The sequence below is a fragment of the Cyprinus carpio genome, chromosome B18 (genome assembly GCF_018340385.1).
Source record: "Cyprinus carpio isolate SPL01 chromosome B18, ASM1834038v1, whole genome shotgun sequence".
NCBI lineage: Eukaryota > Metazoa > Chordata > Actinopteri > Cypriniformes > Cyprinidae > Cyprinus > Cyprinus carpio.
In genome coordinates, this window is record NC_056614.1 from 12,077,433 (window position 1) to 12,096,740 (window position 19,308).

Genomic DNA, 19,308 nt, shown 5'->3' on the forward strand with positions numbered 1-19,308 from the left:
ATTTGATTTTTTTTAAACGAATATTGAACATTTGAAATTTAACAAATTGAAATGTTTTTTATGGCTGAATTTTATAGACATGTATTTTCAAACAGCTAGTTTTTTTTTTTTGTTTTTTTATTATTTTTTTTAATGTATTTATTTTTTTTTAAAAAAATCAGATTCAAGTTTTCAAGGGTGAAATTCGGAACTTCAAATTCAGTTTTCTAAAATTCAGTGTCAAAAATTCAAACTCAAAAATTCAGATCTTACAGGAAGTAGGTCACAGGTCATCCACAGGGAAGTGTAGATGATCTCAGAAAAGTCGAACAGAGCATTTTGGCCAATTGGGGACTGCGCAAGTTTTCCAGCGCGAACGTGGTGGTGGTTCAAGAGGTTGCCACTCTCTGACTCTGATCATGAATCGCCCGGAGGTAAGTGATTCTTAAACATAAATGATTTTGTGTTTATATGTTAGGTTAGCGTTCTCAGCAGGTGAGACATTTGTCTAAGAGGTCTCTGGTGTTTGTTTTAAAGTATATTTTGTGTAAAATTGATTAGAACGCCACCGTGTCTACTAGGCCTAAGTTACACAGACAGGACGCAACGGCGCGACGCAACACAGTGCTTGAAGCGACTGTTGCAAAGAGCTGGGACTAGGTCAGAAATAGTATGGGGAATCTGTGTGCTGTTGGGGATTTCACGGGTCCGGTCTAGACTGCGTCGTACATCGAGAGGGTGTGCTGTATCGTGAATACGACGTGAACCGGAGTGCTTGCAACCTCTTCAGACGTGACTTATTCACGAGACAGCACTAGCCTTGAGTACCTTATTGCTTTTCTAAAGCGATCACCACTCAATAGTCATATTAAAGTAAAAATAAAATGTATTAGTGCAACTTTCATGAAGAAAAATCACCAAAAGCCAACCTTCCGCTGGAAAAAAAAAATAGTCCCTGGCTGTGAGCAGCAGCAGAAGTTAAAATATTTCGGCTGTCATGTTAGATGGCGGCAAAGACAGTCTTTATTACTGAGTCAGTCATTAGTCAGTAGAGAAGACTTTAATATTGAAAGGACAATTGCATTATGTAGGGTTATTGTAAGACATTTAATGGCTAATTCACACGCCGAACTGCAACAAATAGTTGTCAGACCGTCGTGTTCAAAGACTACCATTATTACCCTGCGCCCTGAACTGATATCTAGCTAAAAGCAGTGGACCGTTAAACCAATAATGAACGAGATAAAAATTATTCTGCTTAAACTGTGTTTACAGGACAGTGAAGTTGTAAGGTCAGCCAGGCACTTGTTGTCATTGCTGACGTCTGACAGTACAGCTGGTCCCAGTCAGGAAAATGCCAGGTTTTTTTGTGTATTTTTTATTGCGTTAAGGATAGTTTGTGAGAAAATAAAACCCTGTTATATAAATGAATTTGTGCATGCATGGTTATGTTGAAATTACTTAAAAAGTATATGCATTCATTTCATGATTCCGCCTCCATAGGCAGCACCTTGTTCAGCAGCACCTTGTTCAGCAGAGGGCCACCATCCAAACTGAGATGACCCGGTTTTGCAATTACTTTATTTTTTATTTAATACTGACATAAAGAAACATGCCATTATTTGATGGTAGTTATTTTATTTTTTTAATTGTACTTTTTTTGCCAACAGATCATTTCCTGTTTTTTTTAATAAAGGGCGGGGTAAAAGGCGGATTACTTCAACAACCACTAGCAAACCCGCTAAAATATTGCCTGTGAACATTTATTTGCTGCCTCACCTCTTTGACCGAACGCCTAAAGAGAGTGAGCAACTCATTCACATGCAGGCTGGGTTGGGCAGAAAAACAATGCATGAGGAAAATGCCACCTATGTAGAAGTAAGTATAAAGGATGTCTCTCTTGCGTCTTTTAAAATTGTCTTTTGCTAAGTGCAACAGAGATTAAGATTAATTCCTTAGTACATCTGTAGTCCGTATACCTTCGGATAATTTGTTTTTTCGTTTTTGTCTTCTAAACGGAAAAACCCTTCTCATGAACATAAACAAATCTTGTCTTTTTATATATTTTATTTTCATCACACTTTGTTCTAATCCGCCAAATGGAAAAAAGGGATATGGGATATACAATAAAACCAAAATGGATTAGATCTCTACATGGTTTGGAATAAAACGCTCCTTTTTGATGATTGGTCCACCAAAATCAAGCCATGTTGTCATCAGTTCTTACTCAGCTCCGTGCAACAGAAAGAATAATAGTCATTTGATACAGTTGTACGGATTATTACAGTTTATTGCAAGTTGCAACTGCATTTAATCTCATTCTCATCAAACAGCAAGACTAATAAATATCTCGACACAAACCGTACCTGAACAGAGCTTTCTTCTGTGTACAGATACATTTGCGTGCTGTGAAATACTAATTTATCTTATTGAATATTCATTTATGTGGCATTGGCTCTCACAACTACCCCTAGTCTACATATTTTGCACACTGCTGTTTTATTTAGCTGACCAACTCTTGAAATCTGAGTGCTAAAACTATATGCGATGCACTGGACAGCGCGGAGATAATTGCATAAGCTACATTGTAGGGAAGCACAAAGCAAAATCGATTGAAGGGTAGACACTTTGAACAATAAAACCAGAGATGAAGAGTATTTTTATATTTATTGCCGTCTAAAAGTTTTAAAACCGATTTTATAAATGTAAGAATTAAATTAGTCAATAAAATTAGTTTGACACTAAAGTCAGTTTTAACCAAAGGCATCTTGCGCTGCATCGGTGGCATAGAAGCAGCATCATTCTGAAGTTGCTTTTAGATGTATTTACAGAATTTAATTGTGCTGTGAGAGGTCAGTAAATGCTGTAACACTTGACTGCCATGCTTTTCTCCCCTTGGTTGGTAAGAACAAAAGTGGATGTTCAGATGACATTTTCCGGTGAACAGTTGCAGTTCTGGCTCCTCAGTCTCGACATACTGTACAACGAGATGTACATTCACATCACACGTTAACGCAGTGGTAGAGTTACGTTCACGTGACACTGCAGTTTTTCGCAGTCATACATGTTTATAATTTGCGTGTGTAAATAAATGCATAACATTGCATCAACATTTAATTTGTTTGCTGTTCTGAGCGTGTACACGCGAAGCGCGTGCAATCTACAGAAGTCTACAATCTACATCTACGCAGATTTTATGCGTCTTATTGGGCTTAAACTGTCAAATACACAAATTACATAAACACAGTTGATTCTGTCTAAAAAAGTAGGCTAGGGGTAGTTGTGACCGCAGATGCAGTGTAAATTAATATTTAATATGATAAACTAATTTCAATCAGGGCACACAAATGTGTGTGTATGCAGAAAAAAGCTCTGTCTATGCTATATCCCCCGGTACGGTTTGTGTCGAGCCATTCATTAGTCTGGTTGTTTGATGAGAAAGAGATTAAATGTAGTTGTAATAATCCTTACTACTACACATGACTACTACTTTTCTGTTGCGTGGAACTGAGAACTGATGACAGTACGGCTTGATCTACACTGTACACGAAACCTGCAAAAACAACAAATAACTAAATATATAAATGGATAAATATATTAATTCATAAGTCCACATATTCCTCCAAAAATAAAAGTATAAATAATTAAATGTGCCAGGAGATAAATAAATAAAACCAATGTTGGAAATGAAAGAAAACAAGTTAAAGGAAATTCTAAACTGAAAGGTTTAATTTTTTCCTTCAAGAAATTTATTCATTTTTGAATGTATCTCCGTATTTATTTTTCCTTGGTGCAACATGCAAAGGGTGTCAATCAAACATCAGAAGGCATTCTATATTCCACCGTTGGCTGACAATGTTGAGAACAGTAGTAGCTGCTATCTGCTGATTATATTCTCTTCAGAGTGGATGCATCTATACACGCTTTAGGTTAGTTAGCAGCTACATTTGATGTGAGTGTAGATCCATTTGTCTGCTAAAAAAGGGCAGTAAAATGATTTCAGTTTTGATATTCACTGCATATTCACTTAGGCTGCTAAAGGGACCATCTGCAAATTCCAATCACAGTCCAAAAATATAAACGTTCAATCATTCATTCAAATGAATGATATTTGCAAAATTAGTAGATGCCTTGTGGTCAGGCTGACTTGCTGTATATGAGCTTCTGCCACTATCTCGTTTGTACAGTAAACTGTTAATATAACTTTCAGCCAATGGTTACACAGAGACCGGCTTATGTTTGATTGACACCCTCTCATTTGCATGTGCCAAGGAAAAATAAAAATACGGAGCTAAATGAATAAACGGTTAAAAGGAAGAGACAACTTTCAGTTTAGCATTTCCTTTAAAGGGATAGTTCGCCCAAGAATGAGAATTCTGTCATCATTTACTCACCCTCAAGTTGTTTCAAACCTGTATGAATTTCTTTTTTCTGCTTAACACAAAAGAAGATATTTTGTAAAATGTCGGTAACCAAACAGTTGATGGACCCCATTGACTTCCGTAGTATTTTATTCAATGGGGTCTATCAACTGTTTGGTTACCGACATTTTACAAAATATCTTCTTTTGTGTTAAGCAGAAAAAAGAAATTCATACAGGTTTGAAACAACTTGAGGGTGAGTAAATGATGACAGAATTTTCATTCTTGGGCGAACTATCCCTTTAACATTTTTTTTCTAATTTCCCCCAACATGTTTTATTTATTAAATTATTTATCTCCTTACCCATTTATGTGGATATAGTGGATTTCTGTATTTATTTGCACACTTATTTCAGTGTGCTTTACTGACAATAAAGGTTTAATAAGGCGTTTTTGTATTTCTAGATATGTGCCCGACTGAAGGAGATGTACCCCAAATTTCAAGAAATAAAGGGGGGTTGGCTTCTCTATAAATCTTCAGGTAATCACCAGGGACAAAACATTTAGTAAAAACTGACCCTGATCTCAAAAATACAGATGGCATTTTGTATTTTTCTGTATTTTTGTACAATGGTATTTTTTATTTATTTTTATTTTAAGGAGGATGGGGCTCCCGGAAGCTCACTCTTATTCCACCGGATGAAAGTGGGTACAATGCTAAGAATTTGAAGACGGCAACAAATGGATTTAAAGGAGTTCTTTACATTGCTCCACTACAAATAGAACTTGACACCACTGCTCTGCCACCTGAATCTGAATCTTTAAATGAAATGCCAAAAGAGAAATGCCAGAGATGTGGAGTCAGTTATCCACTACTGATTCTGACTACACACATAAATACCTGTGTGACCAGTGAGGATGCTGAACAGACTGGTGATGAAGCTGAACAGACAAATGATGATGCTGACCAGACCAGTGATGAAGCTGAACAAACCAAACAAGTAATGTATATTAAAAATAGTTATTTTAATTTAATAAATAATTTGCAAGTATGGGTACAGAATGGGTAAAAAATATATATATACGTGTGTGTGTTTTCTAGAGATGCTTTTTTTACTTAATATAATATAATATTTCTATACTTAAAATAATATATACTTTAATGCTTGTTTTTTTTTTTTTTACTTTAGGCAACTTGCCCCATATGTCAAAAAGAAATGTATCTCGATGTAATAGAGATTCACACAAGTTTTTGCATGGGTGACAGGTGAGAAATTATTTTATTTGACAGTTTATTTTTTGCTACTGCACAAAATACTTATTTCCAGATTAATCAGTGAATGTTTTTTCTTCAAAATTTACAAGGAGCAATATTATATCACTTAGAGAGCATGTAACATTCTCTGAGAAATCTGTAGGAACGTATCACTGGTCACCAATGGGTGTCACTAGGCTCTTTTTAGGGGGGCTTTAGCCCTGTATTAGGCATAAGATCAAAAATGTATTCACGATGTACATATTCATTACATAAACTTGGTTACCTAGCTTTCCTGGTAGACTTCAGTAATTTAACATATCTGAGAAAATGATTCATAAAATCAGTTGACCCTATGTTTACTTTCTTCACTGACACAGACAAAAATGAAAAGCCTATATCACTCAAAGCTCAGCTTTAGGAGGGGAAGAGACAGGGCAAGATAAGAACAAATAGAAAAAGAGTGATGGAGATGAGGAGAGAAAAATAATCTACTGTGCCCACTAAAATGGTTTTAAAGCTATTGTTATCCTTTTTTTTTGGCCTACAAAACATCTTAAAATGTTATAGCCCAGAACCCCCTTAAACTACCACGCATTTGGTACCTCAGTGATTATAAAACCCTGCCATTTATATCTACTAATTAACAGCTAATATCCTAGTAACATGCATGTTAAGTGTTACTTTTTTAAATCATACACTCATTGGGGGCTGGGCCCCCCTAAAATGAAAATCCTAGAATCGCCCCTGCTGGTCACATAATGTATACTTTTATTGTGTGTGCTGTTAGGATTGCCTCAGCTCTTCTTCACAGCAAATATCAATTGAATATTGTTTTATGTTAAAATTATTAATGTTTAATTTATTTTTAACTTTTTAGGTAATTCATTCTAATGGTATTTTTGTTCTTTTGTTGCACACAAGTATGGTAATGAAGTATGTGTATTTTATTATAAGTATACAACCTCTGGAATTAAATATGTCTATGGAAGAACCATCTACATCTGGAGTTTACGTGCCGTTGACGTATACCGCTGAACCTTCAAATGCAGCTAAAGCCACAAGCATGAGTCATGGTATGTGTTTTTGTTTAAGTTTTGAAATAGAATTGATAAACGGAACATGTTTCTGAGATGTAGGCTAGCACTGAATTAGTGGAGTATGCAACTAGTTTCAGTTACAACTGAAAGTGTTGACATGTTGCTTCTATGCGTTTTGCAGATTGGAAAATTGAACCAGATAAAAATAAAGCAGCATCCTTATACACTAAGGAAATAATTAGCCAACATGAGACTGGAAATTCCCTCTTGATGACCATGGATTTGAGGATGGACAAGGAAGATCAAGACAGAGAACTTGTTGCATTCTACAAACAAAACGGCATAGAATGGGCATGCCCTGTGAAGTGCAAACTCCAAGGTGGTATTAAACAAATATAAATGCATTTATTCAGTGGCATTCTTAGCTGGTTTTATTGGGCATTTTCTTTTCTTTTTGGACTGTTGATTTTAATCCGTTACAATCAGGGGATGCTGCCATTGGTGAAGGTGTGACTAGACACTTCTTTTCAACTGTTATACAGAGGCTTCAGCATGGTTTCAATTTTAACATGGGTATGTTAACTATTTTTATGGAACATTGACTGGCATTTTGTTTCATCTTTGAATCCACAATGTTAATTTAAGCCCATTATTTTAAAACGGGATATACTGCAAGGACCTGTCTCTTTGAAGGTGAACCAGGCCATCTTGTTCCATCATCTTCACAATTTCTCATAGAGAGTGATCTGTTCCTAGTTGCGGGACGCATGATTGGACATGCATTCCTACATGGTGGACCTCGGCTGGCTGGAGTCAGCCGAGCAATAGTCCATGTACTTCTAGGTGGTTCAGCTGAGACTGCTACAGTGCAAATCGAAGACTGTCCTGACCATGATATTCGTGAAACCATAAAACTGGTAAGTACATTGGTAGTATAATCAGTAATTTAAACAATTCATAATTGTTGCATTATTTATTTATTTATTTATTTATTTTTCTTCATTTATACTATTCTACATGGAGCTTGATGGAGAGGCAGAACTCAGTAGTGAAGAATATCAAGCTGTCCTTGACCTGAGTCTTGCTTGGGATCTTCCTGGCCCAACCAAAGAAAACCGGAAGTGGCTTTTTGAGCGCCTATTATCACATGCGGTAGTGTTCTTTTACTGTCTGAGCTTTAAGTTTTAGCATTGCTGTACTGTAGCATTATTATTATTTTTTTAGTTTAACCTAATAATCTAAAATATGCAATACTATAGGTCATTGGAAGGAGATTACGGCAGTTGAAACAAATACGTAAAGGACTTAAAGAAACCAGAGTGTGGCCACTGTTGAGTGAAAGGAAAGATGTGGAAATCTTTCTGAGGGAAAATGAAAATTCACTCACCCCATCGGTAAATTTAATTGTTATAAGGTGGTGCGTGTGTGTGTGTGATATATTATTATACATATATACAGGTGAAACTCAAAATTTGAATATCGTGCAAAAGTTAATTTCATTAATTCAATTTAAAAGGTGAAACTAATTATATAGACTCATTACATGCAATTTCTCGAGTTTCACCTGTGTATATATACATAAACAGTTTTTTGAGATGGTGTGTGTGTGTGTGTATTTAAATGGTTGTGTGTGTGTGTGTGTGTGTGTGTGTATATATATATATATATATATATATATATATATATATATATATGCCGACCTGTTGCAACAGAAATATGTAATTGTTTCCAGATGCTGCTTCAATGTATCTGCTGGCCCTCGGATATCAATGTGAATGATGATGATGATGATGACGACGACGAAGATTGTTCGCTAGAAGATAGATGTCGCATCTCGTGGTATTTGCGTCACTTCATTGAGACAGGTATAAATGTATTTTTTTAAATTAATTTTCCTATGGGGTTTTATAATTTGAGTAAAATAAAGCCTGTGGTAAACTACTTGATGAAAGTTTTTTGTTGGGTTTGGAACGATATTTTGGTGAGTAATTAATTGTTGATTTTGTTTTATTTAGCATCCAGCTCAGACCTTAAAAACTTGGTGAAGTTTTGGCTTGGGTGGGAAGTGCCAGAAGGAAAGATGGTAGTGGAAGTGGTTAACTCTGAGATGCCGAAGTCCTCCACTTGTTTCAATGTGCTACGCCTCCCAGCCCACTACATGGATTTCAGCAGTTTTAAGGATGATCTCCTTATGTGCATTGGCACTTCAGAATATGGTTTTGGCCTTGTTTAGATCTGTGAAATCCAAAACTGTAATAATAACACCAGATCTATAAATTAGATTGCATTACCAAAGTTTGTCCTGTTTTTTGGACATTGATGAAGTTAAAGTAATACGTTCATGTATTATTGCCGTTTTATTTTGGAGAAGGGTAAAAACCCATGCAATAGTTAACACACCTGCTCTAAAGCAATTTAGCAATCAATATCTCTATGTATTCAAAAAAAAACACATGTAATCTTATGGTTTAATTATCCATCAAATTTAAATTGGTTCAGCAGTTAAAGTAATACGTTCATGTATTATTGCCGTTTTATTTTGGAGAAGGGTAAAAACACATGCAATAGTTAACACACCTGCTCTAAAGCAATTTAGCAATCCATATTTCTATGTATTCAAAAATACACATGTAATCTTATTATCCACCAAATAAATTCAAATTGTTTCAGCAGTTAATGTGTCATTACTCAAGTGCTTGGCAAAACTGCACTGCAGCCATGTAAATGTCTATCCCATAGGATTGTGATGGTGACCTAGGATCCACTGTGTCCTTCAGTGCAGTAAGTTGCTCTGGTGTAAGTGGACATTGTACAGTGGGCACGTTAACACCAACGCTTTCATCAGGAGGCAGCCCACTGCTTTCCCAATCAATCTCGGCAATGTTCATTTCCTGGGTATACAAAAGACATTTTATATTATATTATCTATATGTATATATGTATGAAGAGTTCAGATGCAAAAGCCTCTAAGTGCGATCTGAAATTTTCTTCTAGAATGATCATTTTGATCAAGCTTGTACAATTAAGTTCAGTAATTTCACTTAAATGACAATTAATAGGTAATTTGCATTGCCATTTAAGTGAAATTACTGAACTTAATTGTACGAGCTTGATCAAAATGATCATTCTAGAAGAAAATTTCAGATCGCACTTAGAGGCTTTTGCATCTGAACTCTTCATATATATTTTTAAGTGCATCTATAAATGGTATACAATCTCAGTTCCTATAATAGTTCCAAATATTACATTTGCATGATTACTGGAATGCTAATTAGAAGTTTAAATGCCACTGAATTAATATTTGAATTCTCATGACCGCTGTAATTTTTCTAAAAAAAAATAAAAAAATAATGTAAACATGGCTGTGCATCTGCATGAATACCTCTTCGTTTGGGGGATCATCAACTTGATAGTGAATTTGACCCAATTCCCAGAGCTGGTTTGGAGACATGCTATGTTCTGTTCTCAAAGGGTGATTATCCCACCCATCTCGGAAAAAGTTTAGATCATCTTGTAGCCTTGGCAGGAATGTATAGTGGCAACAGAAGAGATGTGTTTGGTCTGCAATATTAAGGTAGTTGTCCTCCTCAAGATAGTGTAGCACATCATAGTACACACTGGTCACTGCAGTCCACACATCTCTCCACAGTATCTCTATTCTATAACAAAAAAAATTACAAGAAAACTCATAAGCAATTAGGTGGTTCAAACAAACACTTGAAGTATAAAGCACACAGTACATAGTGGAGATATCTCTGCCACATAGTACTTTCTTTAAATACCTTTGGTTGTGGACACTTTTTCCTGAAATGAAACTGCTTCTCCCTGTGCCAAGAATTGTGTACATTAAACGTGCAATATCCACATTGGAGAAGGGTAAAAACCCATGCAATAGTTAACACACCTGCAATTTAGCAATCAATATCTCTATGTATTCAAAAAAAGACACATGTAATCTTATGGTTTAATTATCCATCAAATTCAAATTGGTTCAGCAGTTAAAGTAATACGTTCATGTATTATTGCCGTTTTATTTTGGAGAAGGGTAAAAACCCATGCAATAGTTAACACACCTGCTCTAAAGCAATTTAGCAATCCATATTTCTATGTATTCAAAAATACACATGTAATCTTATTATCCACCAAATAAATTCAAATTGTTTCAGCAGTTAATGTGTCATTACTCAAGTGCTTGGCAAAACTGCACTGCAGCCATGTAAATGTCTATCCCATAGGATTGTGATGGTGACCTAGGATCCACTGTGTCCTTCAGTGCAGTAAGTTGCTCTGGTGTAAGTGGACATTGTACAGTGGGCACGTTAACACCAACGCTTTCATCAGGAGGCAGCCCACTGCTTTCCCAATCAATCTCGGCAATGTTCATTTCCTGGGTATACAAAAGACATTTTATATTATATTATCTATATGTATATATGTATGAAGAGTTCAGATGCAAAAGCCTCTAAGTGCCATCTGAAATTTTCTTCTAGAATGATCATTTTGATCAAGCTCGTACAATTAAGTTCAGTAATTTCACTTAAATGACAATTAATAGGTAATTTGCATTGCCATTTAAGTGAAATTACTGAACTTAATTGTACGAGCTTGATCAAAATGATCATTCTAGAAGAAAATTTCAGATCGCACTTAGAGGCTTTTGCATCTGAACTCTTCATATACATTTTAAATGCATCTATAAATGGTATACAATCTCAGTTCCTATAATAGTTCCAAATATTACATTTGCATGATTACTGGAATGCTAATTAGATGTTTAAATGCCACTGAATTAATATTTGAATTCTCATGACCGCTGTAATTTTTCTAAAAAAAAAAATAATAATAATGTAAACATGGCTGTGCATCTGCATGAATACCTCTTCGTTTGGGGGATCATCAACTTGATAGTGAATTTGACCCAATTCCCAGAGCTGGTTTGGAGACATGCTATGTTCTGTTCTCAAAGGGTGATTATCCCACCCATCTCGGAAAAAGTTTAGATCATCTTGTAGCCTTGGCAGGAATGTATAGTGGCAACAGAAGAGATGTGTTTGGTCTGCAATATTAAGGTAGTTGTCCTCCTCAAGATAGTGTAGCACATCATAGTACACACTGGTCACTGCAGTCCACACATCTCTCCACAGTCTCTCTATTCTATAACAAAAAAAATTACAAGAAAACTCATAAGCAATTAGGTGGTTCAAACAAACACTTGAAGTATAAAGCACACAGTTATATAGTGGAGATATCTCTGCCACATAGTACTTTCTTTAAATACCTTTGGTTGTGGACACTTTTTCCTGAAATGAAACTGCTTCTCCCTGTGCCACGAATTGTGAACATTAAACGTGCAATATCCACATTCTCAACTCCATGGTCCCCTCTGACCCTATAATGTTACAAAGTTGGTCAAGGTAATGTTTTAATACTTAACCCAGTCCTCATTTCCAAAGGTTAATTTAATGTTCCTGGTGAAAATGATGCATAAAATGAATAGTTGTTGTTAAATTTGTGCATTGGACAACATTTGACATTAACATGACTACACTATACTTCTGTAAGGAATAATTGACGACAGGCCGTTGAATTATTAGAAAAATAATGCACACCAGAGGTGTAACGGCCACTCTGCTTCGTGACTGCATTACCACCTTGAGTGTGCATTATTTTGCATTTAATTTTAAGTCAATTATTCAGCTTATACAATAGTTACCACAACTTACCACACCTTGAAACATTGTTCATATAATGTATTTCAAGACGTTTGTAAAGTTTTTGTCATTAAAACGCTCTTGTATGTAGGACTAATTTCTTACGCATCTAATCCCATGCCCCCGTTGCTAATTCCAAAATGTCATTTTAGAGTTACTGTAGTAACGGAGGTTTGAGCCACTGATAGCAGACTAATGCGGGGACACACTTAATGACTAGATGACACATTCTCTGACTGTTTCCATTAACGACTGCAGAAGATTTTAAACACCGCTGTAAACATAGACTGAACGCGCTGAACACTCATTTGGGCATGATCAGTTATAAGTATCAAAGTACATTCATAACCGGCCTTACAGTAAGTGTGTCCCCGGCTTTATGCATTTATTAATGCAGTTATTAGAGAACGAGAGAGATGTTGCAATGAGACCGAAAAGCATGTGTGTCAATATTATTATTTATTCAATTCGTTTTAATTAATTAGTTTATTCTTTTTTTCTATTATTGACAGATGACAGTAAACTAGCCTTGAAACATAAAACCCTTTTAACAAGTAGGCCTATTAATATTTAATATTTTATATTTTCTGCATTAAAACCTGTGCTGCAGGAATATCCATTATATTATTATATATTATTATATTATTATTATTATTATTATTATTATTATATACATGCACAATATTTATTTAGCCTATATTCAGTTTAATTTTCTATTGATTACAGATAGGACTGTATACTTTATTTACTTTAAACTGCATGTTTCCATTGATTGTGAAGCTAGACATTGAAAATTGCAGATCAATCGTATGGGAGCATGCATCGTTTTTCTTGTTATGAATTGTATCCTATTTTCCATTATTACAGTTAACTATGCAAAGTGATATGGAACTGTAATGCAGTCAAGACCTGCCTGGAAATACTTAAGCCATGCGTTTCCCTGAAAATAATTGAGCATTTTTCAACCAATCAGATTCAAGCATTCAACGGCCCTGTAGTATAAACTTTATTAACTTATTTATGTGCTATTAGGGTTGTGGGGGACCCCAAATGATGTTAAAGGAGGGACACCACAACACATCCACGATGGATAACAGATGCAAATATACACACACATGCTTGTTCAGATTTCACTGTAATGTCAATTGCAACAAAAATCAAGCGTCGCGGTAGTTCTGGAAGGTCACGTTAGTCAAGCTTGCATCAGTGACTCTCAGCTGATCCTCTATAGGAATACGACGCAGATCACTATATAAATATATAAGCTCGAGTATTATCAGCAGCTATCGTGTTTCTCAGGAGATCATTACCCTCCTCCATCCCCAGCTCCTCCTCTCGTCAGTCAGGATCTGGCTTTCTGATTCCTCTTGAATCAGAATAAATTCTCGAATTATGTTGTACTTCAAAATCTTGAATTACATATATTCGCATACATTCATGTTGGTTCTGTTCTGTTTACCCTAAGGGGGTTATTGCTGCTCTTCTTGCTGTTCTTGCCCAGAACGGAACCATACCGCCAATCCAAACAGTATGCTAATTCTCAATCATATTTGATGATAGTGGTCCTGACAGAAAAAAACTTAAATCACAACAAATGTGAACATCATCACATGCTTCAACTTCACATTTTACTGGATGGTAAATTACATTTTACCGAGACATCCTGAGTGTACAACCCAAACGAATAGTGCATATTAAGGGTTAAAATGCAGAAATTTACATTTGTATTATGTTACTGTCAAATTACTAAATTAGCATTGTAATGTTATATTTATTCAAATTTCTTTTTTTTTTTTCTTAAATGCATTAACACTTCAATGGGTGACATGTTTGGTTTCTCAGAATTGGGCCTTTTCCTTGTAATTTTTTTTATATTATTATTCTAAATGCGATTAACATTTGATATGTTTGGGGAATTTGGCTATTAGCATGTAACATTTTAAATACATTCTGCTGAAATGAACGAAATTACTCGAAAAAAAGATTTGTTCTTTTTGTAGAACGTGTTTCAAAGATCCAAGTCAGTAAAATGATCCGAACTTCCCACAACTAATTGTTATGAGATCCTCTCAGCCGTGCAATAAAGCATATTCAAAGGCATTGCCTGAAGTCTCTCGGAGTTATCTGCTGCGCAGCAGTTTAGTGGGACACTAAAGACCTTAACCCCAGGAAATAGTGTTCATAAGGTGCGAGACATCTTGTGACTCTGTAGTGTCAATTGGTCATGCACTAGAGGACAAACAGTGTTATTTATTAAATGCCCCCCATTTAATTTAAAGGGATAGTTCACCCAAAACTGAAAATTCTATCATCATTTACTCACCCTTGAGTTGTTCCAAACCTTTACAAAATCCTTTGTTCTGCTGAACACAAAATATGATATTTTGAATGTTTGTAACTAAAAATTTTTGGGGCACCATTGACTTTCATAGTATTTTGTACATAGTAGTACAAAAATAATATGGAAGTGAATGGTGCCAGACGACTGTTTGGTTACCAATATTCTTAGAATTATTTTCTTTTGTGTTCAGCAGAAAAAAGGAATTTATACAGGTCATGTGCATACTAGAGGGGAAATTTCAACCACAATACCCCACGATTAATGTAGTGAACATATGTATTAAAAAAAAATCTTTATTACTCTGTACCACAACTTACCTGAGAGGGAAGCCATATCTTTCCACAGATTCTTGGAAGAAGGTCAGTGCAGTTAATGCTGTATTGTTTGTGGCAGCACCAAGGTACATTATCTGTAAAATTTGAAAGTGTTGTTAGTTCTGTTTATCTGGTACCCTGTACATAATTCCAATGTAACTTTACACTGTACAAAAGAAGAAAAACAAAATCACCTTTCACGAAAAGCCGTCCACCCCTCCAAACAAGACAATGTTATACCTAAACCACAGCCGTTAGACCAGGATTCTCAACTCTGGCTCTTGAGTTCCACTTCCTGCAGAGTTTAGCTCCAGCCTTGATTAAACTCAATTGCCTATAACTTTCTAGTAATCCTGAAGACATTGATTAGCTTGTGTAAATGTTTTTGATTAGGGTTGGAGCTAAACTCTGCAGGAAAATAGACTTCAAGGGACAGAATTTGAAAACCGCTACATTAAAGTCCCCCTGTGGTGAAAATCTATATTTTTATTAATGTTTGTGTGGTGTTTTTAATATGCTTTAAGACAAGCCATGTGTAAATTCATAAGTCGACACCATTGCTGAGTATTTTCTCCATAAAACTGCAGTGAACCAAAGACAGTCTCAAAAACATGCTTTGAAATTGCTGGTGTTTCTGACGTCACAAACTACCTTGTAACCAATCAGGTCAACGTGTGATCGTCAACCAGTGGATGTCTGAGCTGAGTGAGTGGAGGCAGGGCTCATTTGCATATTCATAGAACCGTGCATACTAAATGAGGCAAGGGTGTCAAGTTACATACAAGCTATTTTAAGGCATTAAAGGATTAGTTCACTTTCAAAAAAAAAAATTGTGCTGATAATGTACTCACCCCCATGACCAAGACCACCCAAGTCCATGTCTTTCCTTCTTCAGTCAAAAAGAAATTAAGGTTTTTAGGAACACATTCCAGGATCTTTCTCAATATAAATGGACTTCAATGGAAACCAACGGTTTGAAGGTCTAAATGTCAGTCTCAATCAAAGGCTTTACACAATCCCAGTCGAGAAATAAGGGTCTTATCTAGCGAAACGATCGGTCATTTTCTAAAAAATTAAAAAATTTTTAATTAAAATTAAAAAATAAATAAAAAAATTTATATATTTATATATATACTTTTTAACCACAAATGCCCATCTTGTACTATCTCTGAGATGCGCCACGCATTACGTCATCACATTAGAAAATTCACGCAAGATGTAGTCGGATGTACCAACCCAGTGTTTACAAATATGATATATGCATGTTGAATGACATTTATATGTATTTGTGTCAGTTTATTGTTTAAAATGGTCTTTACGTGTGCATATCATTATTAGTACGTGTATTAGTCTTTGCCCGTTCGCTTTGTAAAAAAAGTCTTGCATGACCAGTCCAATGTGATGACGTAATACATGGCGCATCTGAGATGGTACATGACAGGCATTTGTGGTTAAAAAGTATATCATTATTTTTATTTATTTTGTAGAAAACGACCGATCGTTTCGCTAGATAAGACCCTTATTTCTCGACTGGGATTGTGTTGAAACTTTGAAGCTGCATTGAGACGGACATGGACCTTCAAACCATTGGTTGCCATTGAAGTCCATTATATTGAGAAAAATCCTGGAATGTTTTCCTCAAAAAAAAAGAAAGACATGGACATCTTGGATGACATCAGGGTGAGTAAATTATCATCAAAAATGTTTTAAAAGTAAACTAATTCTTTAAGATTTTTTTTTCACAGGAAAAATACAATGTTTAAATATGTAATTTTGGTGATCAAAAATTAGTTTTAAGGGATGAGTTTCAATAAATGATTGATTACAGGGGGACTTTAAACAAAGGTTTCCATCTTAAGACAATAGAGTTAAAAAGAATAAAACCTTACACAGAATATTTACCTTATTAATTTGTGATTACTGTCAATGTGCATCAATGATTTGGGACCTGGGACTGAATATCTCCTCCGTACAACACAACCCAGCTCTGTCATCCTGGATAAAACTCCCAGTATGTCCACTCGATGAAGTGATGCCCTCACCCGCTCATATTGTACCTTGTGCCCTTCAGCTTTCAAAGCTCCCTTCACCATCCTGTACCCAGAGTTTGGCATTCTGGACTTAATAGAAGACACTAATGTGTCTAGTTCACTGTCTGTTAGTGAGCTGTACAGTGACCTAACTGATAGGTTGAACTCTGCCAGTCGTCTATGTACAGTCCGTTCAGATACCCCCAGAAGAGAGGCAATACACCTCACTGGTAAGTTCATCTCAAGCAAACTGGTGAGATATTCACAACCAATGACTGCTTTTGGTCGTCCACAACTACCTTGTTCAAAGTGCGCTGTCACAACATGTGTCTCATTTCTTTGTCTTTCTGAAGTAATTGCATGATGCAGACCAGTCAAACCTTCCCATATATCAACAGGAATGATGACCTGGGGGGATACGGCACTGAGGAACACCAACTCCTGAACACAGATAAATTCTAAGAAGTCCAAATCCACAGGCATCCTGGCAAGTGCATGCTCCAAACGTGAGCGAAGTCTTTCCCATATATGATCTAGAAGTATCTGTTCCTGTAACAATAAATGCTTAAGTTAGTTACAGTGCCAGCACTTGGGGAAAGGAGTGCATAAATTACATTTTCAAAATGGTTACATACAGACAACAGATGCATAGTCTTTGAACACGACGGTCTGTGACAACTATTTGTTGCAGTTCGGCGTGTGAATTAGCCATTAAATGTCTTACAATAACCCTACATAATGCAATTGTCCTTTGAATATTAAAGTCTTCTCTACTGACTGATGACTGACTCAGTAATAAAGACTGTCTTTGCCGCCATCTAACATGACAGCCGAAATATTTTAACTTCTGCTGCTGCTCACAGCCAGGGACTATTTTTTTTTTCAGCGGAAGGTTGGCTTTTGGTGATTTTTCTTCATGAAAGTTGCACTAATACATTTTATTTTTACTTTAATATGACTATTGAGTGGTAATCGCTTTAGAAAAGCAATAAGGTACTCAAGGCTAGTGCTGTCTCGTGAATAAGTCACGTCTGAAGAGGTTGCAAGCACTCCGGTTCGCGTCGTATTCACGATACAGCACACCCTCTCGATGTACGACGCAGTCTAGACCGGACGCGAACGGTGCGACGCGACCCGTGAAATCCCCAACAGCACACGGATTTCTACATACTATTTCTGACCTAGTCCCAGCTCTTTGCAACAGTCGCTTCAAGCACTGTGTTGCGTCGCGCCGTTGCGTCCTGTCTGTGTAACTTAGGCCTAGTAGACACGGTGGCGTTCTAATCAATTTTACACAAAATATACTTTAAAACAAACACCAGAGACCTCTTAGAAAAATGTCTCACCTGCTGAGAACGCTAAACTAACATATAAACACAAAATCATTCATGTTTAAGAATCACTTACCTCCGGGCGATTCATGATCAGAGTCAGAGAGTGGCAACCTCTTGAACCACCACCACGTTCGTGCTGGAAAACTTGCGCAGTCCCCAATTGGCCAAAATGCTCTTCTTCTTCTTCTTCTTCTTCTTCTAGGATTTTATGGCGGTTGGCAAACCAACTTAAAAGGTGCATTCCCGCCACCTACTGAAATGGAGTGTGAAGCGCATATTGGAAAGGAAGTTTAAGCTAGAAAAAAAAAAAAAAAAATTCATATATAAGAGTTTACACAGAAGGGAGTTTTTTACATCCTATTATATAATCCTGTTTCCTTTAAAAATATAAATAACTCATGATAAATTCTTGATTGTTTGGTACCTTACTCTCCTAGGAGAACCTGAAGTGTCAGCTCATTGATATCTATATTTCTTAAAGCGTGTCTTAGCTGGGACCGCTCTCTTTCATAAGCTTCGCATTCTATAAGCACATGTTCTACAGTTTCAGCTAACCCACATTTATCACAATTTCCATTCTCATGTTTACCAATTCTTTGTAAGCATTGATTTAATAAACAATGTCCAATACGCATTCTTTGTGACTAAAACGTCCTCTTTCCTGTTTCCGAATCTTCTTCTCTCTGAACCAACTTTTCCTTGAATGCAGTAAAAATGTCTACCTTTTGTTCCTTCATTCCATTCCTTCTGCCAAATTTCCTGTATTTGTTTCGCTATTATCACTTTAATTTCTGTTTTACTTAATGCCACTTCAACGTCAATTTGTGAATGATTTAATGCCTGTTTAGCCAGATTGTCAGCCTCCTCATTTCCTTTCACACCCATATGCGATGGAACCCATACAAGATTTACCAGAATTCCATACTGTCTTGTTCTGTAGAGA

At 36.1% G+C, this 19,308-nt stretch overlaps 2 protein-coding genes across 8 annotated transcripts; one reads left to right on the forward strand and one right to left on the reverse strand.

The window, feature by feature from the left end:
• The first annotated feature begins 1,269 nt into the window (after positions 1 to 1,269).
• LOC109066801 lies at positions 1,270 to 8,790 on the forward strand. Its single transcript, XM_042743840.1, has 12 exons — positions 1,270 to 1,545; positions 1,650 to 1,857; positions 4,806 to 4,881; positions 5,001 to 5,341; positions 5,531 to 5,607; positions 6,553 to 6,671; positions 6,817 to 7,014; positions 7,122 to 7,552; positions 7,659 to 7,787; positions 7,895 to 8,029; positions 8,368 to 8,500; positions 8,651 to 8,790. Exons 1-8 carry the CDS (start codon positions 1,538 to 1,540, stop codon positions 7,235 to 7,237), a joined length of 1,143 nt encoding a protein of 380 aa, XP_042599774.1. The 5' UTR covers positions 1,270 to 1,537; the 3' UTR covers positions 7,238 to 7,552; positions 7,659 to 7,787; positions 7,895 to 8,029; positions 8,368 to 8,500; positions 8,651 to 8,790.
• A 1,711-nt stretch (positions 8,791 to 10,501) lies between these two features.
• Positions 10,502 to 18,659, reverse strand: LOC109102654. 7 transcript variants are annotated; one of them, XM_042743842.1, is made up of 7 exons: positions 18,439 to 18,659; positions 16,904 to 17,580; positions 15,196 to 15,241; positions 15,005 to 15,096; positions 11,914 to 12,024; positions 11,513 to 11,789; positions 10,502 to 11,022 (listed from the first exon to the last, which is right to left on the reverse strand). In XM_042743842.1, the coding sequence occupies exons 4-7, from the start codon at positions 15,091 to 15,093 to the stop codon at positions 10,816 to 10,818; spliced, it is 684 nt and encodes a 227-aa protein (XP_042599776.1). In that variant the 5' UTR covers positions 15,094 to 15,096; positions 15,196 to 15,241; positions 16,904 to 17,580; positions 18,439 to 18,659; the 3' UTR covers positions 10,502 to 10,815. The 7 variants fall into 6 exon arrangements, 6 of the variants coding, with proteins under 6 accessions (XP_042599776.1, XP_042599777.1, XP_042599779.1 ...); XM_042743843.1 differs by lacking the exon at positions 15,196 to 15,241; XM_042743845.1 differs by lacking the exon at positions 11,914 to 12,024.
• Between the last annotated feature and the right edge of the window lie 649 nt (positions 18,660 to 19,308).